Genomic DNA, 4,087 nt, shown 5'->3' with positions numbered 1-4,087 from the left:
CCTGCTGAAATTGAGGAAGAGCTGAAGGAGTTGATGCCTCTCTCAGATGCAGTTTTAACATGGAAGGGATCAGTGCCAGATCTGTTCACTTGTCTGAAATCTTAACCCAAATATGTAGAAATTGACAGTTGCATCTCTGAAAGTGTGGGGTTTGAAGGACCTTCCTTGTTTATGCTCTGTCTTAGGTATACCTAACTATTTTGAAGCATGGAGATAGTACTACTTTGGACACTATGCTGAAGGTGAGTGCACACTCTTGTTACCACTGCCAGCTTGTGCAACGAGAAGCTAAATACTCCACCCTCCAAGTTCCTCTGAGACACAGTTGATATGCTCACAGGCTCAGGCTGATGTGCCACAGATGATGTGAACTCTTGGGCTTCCTCATGGTGTTCCCTGCTCTGTGTGTAGTGGGAAATTGCCACCTAGTGGAGTGTTGCAGCTCTCATTTTAGGATTCTTTTTCATTGCTTGGAGGCGTGGTCCTACTTGACCTTAGGTAGTGGTGAAGAGGAGTTTATTACTACTGGTAATTTCTGCTGGCGTACGTGTAATGAGGTCTGTAATGTGGAGAGCTGCAGGATGATTCATGACCAAGTTCAATTTGTCACGTATTACCCTGGAAGACTAATTTAGCAGCTCTAGTTCAGTGCATTTAATCCTGTGCACTAACATTGTTCACTTTGGCTTTGAAGCTTCACAAGCAAGCAGACATGCAGGAGGAGAAGAACCGAATTGAACGAGTTCTTGGAGCCATCTCTCAACCAGAACTGATTCAAAAAGTTCTCACCTTTGCACTTTCAGTAAGTCATTGGGAAAGCTGCTGCTTCCTTCCCCTCTGCTGCTGGAGCACTGTGTGCTCAGAACGCATTAGAATAGGAGGAGTAGCCTTAAGGATTAAATCCTTGAGTTGTTTCTTAAAGTCTGTGAGGGGAAGATCAAGCTGGTGTTGGCAGATCCGATGTGGAAGTGCATAAAGTTTGGTGTAGAAATGTGTAAAGCCAAGATGTTGTGTTTGGTGGAAGAGTCTTGAATGCTTGTCTGCACTTTCGTCTTCAGGAAGAGGTACGTCCCCAGGACACGGTATCTGTTATTGGTGGAGTAGCTGGAGGCAGCAAGCAGGGGAGGAAAGCTGCTTGGAAATTTGTAAGGGACAATTGGGAGGAACTTTATAATCGATACCAAGGTGGATTCTTAATATCCAGACTAATAAAGGTAGGTGCAGCTGAGACAAACCCTGTTCCTGGTCCTGTACAGGACCAAACCCAAACTGTTAGATTTGAAATGCTGCAGGCTGACCGTTGGGTGATGTGTTGTTTTTCCCTTCAGCTAACAGTGGATGGATTTGCAAATGATAAAATGGCTGCAGAAGTTAAGGTAAGACATTGTCATGAAAAGAGGGATGAACTTCAGCTGTTGTGTGCCCTGCACTCTAAGCACTGATGGAAGAGCCATGGGTTTGTGTTTTGAACGGTGGCTCTGACCGTTTGGTTTGTTGCCCAGTTCCCAAGTTGCTTTAGGTTGAGTTATTTTACTGAAATGTGTTAAATTGGCATTTTCAGAGGAATGTGATTTCTGCTTCATTAGTTTCACTCATTTAAACTTTGAGCAAATCCAGCCCCGTTTCTGGCAGGGGTTTTAAGACTCCCCAAAAGACAACCTTCAAAGATAGCTGTAGCAAAGTTAGTAGTTGTCACTTCTGTAGTAAGCTGAGACTCAAGCTGCCACTTTCTGCCTCCCCAACCTGATACCACACATTTGGGGCTGACTTCACTAGCAACCAGGGGCTCCCGGGGGAATTCACACACCAGGAATTGGCTGAATTCCATGTTAAAAAGCTTGATGTGGTCATTTGTGCTGGGTGCCAAGAGCAAGGCTTTGGTGCAAGGCAGATGAACGTGTTTGCAGAGTCTGTTGTGAAGTTGGTGGCTCAAGGTGGTGGGATTTCGGTGCTGGACTCGAGCAGCGCAGGCGCTGGGCTTGGCAGAGTTCTGACAACGTGGGTAGCTTTTACTATGGACTCTTTGCCCACACTTTTGCAGGAACTCTTTGGAAAAAGAAACTTAAAAATACGGCCCTTAATTATCACTTTCCTGTTAGGAAAATGCTTGGGAGGAATTCTCATTGAAAAGACAAGCTGAGCCATGAACTCCATCACCTTTTTATCACCCAGTGAGCTCTTCTGAGGAAGGATTTAGTAGCAGAAGTGATTTTACAGAGGAATCTTTCTCTATGATTACTTTATTTTTCTTAAAGAGCACTTTACAGAACACCAGAACAAATCAGAGCTGCTTTTCCAGGAGAGCTTCCTGAGGGAGCAGACCTTTAGCTGGTGTACTTCATGTGGCCGAGTCTCCACATCACCTTGTAGCGGGCATGAGGGTGAGGTGATCTGCCAAACCCTGGGAGAAGCCTGCCTGGGGGATGACTCCTGGCCATGCCAGCTTGTTCTGCCCTTTAACCACCCCAAAAATGCAAAGTCACAGCAGCCTCTGGTGCAGTTTCTTCAGCTATTTTGTAGGGGATCGATATTGTTGCTTCTGGAGGAAGAAATGTGAGACTATTCAGCAAAACTCCTGAGTGCTGCTGGTGCTTGGAGGTCATGATGCAGCTTGGAAAGAGGCCTAGGTAGAATGCTCAGCAATCTGATACCAAGACAAATGCTGCTGCAGAATATGGCTCCAGGCTTCTGTTAGTGTCTTCTTCCAAGTATCCAGAAATACCCACTTGATTTGCTGCTCGCTTGTTGCCTCCCAGTGAGGGACTGAACTCAGCTCAAGTGCTGCTTCCTGTCCCTGGCAGCAAGGACACGAAGGGACAGGAGGCAGTGTAGAAATGCTGCTGTGGCTTTTCCTGAGCAGAGTAATGGAGCATTTTACTCTTCCTCCTCTGTACCTGAAGTTGCCCTTCTCTAAACTTGACAAGCACCCTGCAAATGCCTCAGTGAGTGATGCTGGTGGGAGCAGAACTGTGGTCATAGAATCATAGAATGGGTTGGGTTGGAATGGACCTTAAGATCATCCAGTTCCAACCCCCTGCCATGGGCAGGGACACCTCACACTAGACCTTGTCACCCAAGACTCTGGCCTTGAACACTGCCAGGGATGGAGCATTTACCACTCTCTGGGCACCCTGTGCCAGCGCCTCAGCACCCTCACAGGGAAGAGCTTCTGCCTTTTTCTAACCTGAGCTTCCCCTGTTTCAGTTTGAACCCATCACCCCTTGTCCCATCGCTCCAGCCCCTGATGAAGGTCCCTCTCCAGCACCCTTGGAAGTTCCCTCTCCGGCCCCCTTGTAGCCCCCTTCAGACACTGGAAGCTGCTCTGAGGTCTCCAGCAGCTTCTCTTCTCCAGGCTGAACAGCCCCAGTGTTCTCAGCCTGTCTCCATACGGGAGCTGCTCCAGCCCCTGAGCATCCTCGTGGCCTCCTCTGGCCTTGCTCCAACAGCTCCATGTCCTGATGCTGAGGACCCCAGCCCTGCACCCAGTGCTGCAGGGGAGGGTCCCACACAGCACCTCATTGACGTTGCTCTACAACCAGGGCAACTCGGTGACTTCTGATCTTCTCCCCCTGATGGTTGTGTGCTTTCCACCCAGGCCTTCTTTGAGAGCCACCCAGCTCCCTCGGCGGAACGCACTGTGCAGCAGTGCTGTGAGAACATCCTGCTCAATGCAGCTTGGCTCAAGAGGGACGCCGAGAACATCCACCACTACTTCCTGCAGCGCAAGGCCCCTGCAGCCATGGTGTGAAGCTGTGCATGCCCCTGCTGCAGTCCTGCTGCCGCCTCATGGGGAGAGGGAGGAGCGACCCAACACCTGATTCATATGCCAAGAATTTGGAGTCTTTTTCTCAACCCAATGGGGATTGGACAATGAATGTAGTTTAACTGGTTCCTGCTCACACTCCAGATTGAAATCCTATTCGAATGATCAGCAATTCAGCAAAAAAAACAAACCCCACACAAAACCCACCACACAAACAAAAAGGAAAGGAAAAAGAGAGAGAAAAATCTGTAAATATGATAGTAATAAAATAGAGCATAACAAAACTGTGAAACTTCCTCAAGCCTTGTCAGTGGTTCAGATATT

At 48.1% G+C, this 4,087-nt stretch overlaps 1 protein-coding gene across 1 annotated transcript in view; it reads left to right on the top strand.

Annotated features, from left to right (window-relative positions):
- NPEPPS (aminopeptidase puromycin sensitive) overlaps positions 1-3,748 on the top strand; it is a 23,711-nt gene extending 19,963 nt beyond the window's left edge. The window contains exons 18-22 of the mRNA XM_010013843.1: positions 186-242; positions 695-802; positions 1,059-1,214; positions 1,329-1,376; positions 3,596-3,748. Of these exons, the coding sequence (XP_010012145.1) occupies positions 186-242; positions 695-802; positions 1,059-1,214; positions 1,329-1,376; positions 3,596-3,748 (522 nt within the window). The remainder of the gene's footprint in view (positions 1-185; positions 243-694; positions 803-1,058; positions 1,215-1,328; positions 1,377-3,595) is intronic.
- The last annotated feature ends 339 nt before the right edge of the window (positions 3,749-4,087 follow it).

Source organism: Nestor notabilis, unplaced genomic scaffold (assembly GCF_000696875.1).
Source record: "Nestor notabilis isolate BGI_N333 unplaced genomic scaffold, ASM69687v1 scaffold13604, whole genome shotgun sequence".
NCBI lineage: Eukaryota > Metazoa > Chordata > Aves > Psittaciformes > Psittacidae > Nestor > Nestor notabilis.
This window is presented reverse-complemented; position numbering and strand designations above follow the sequence as displayed.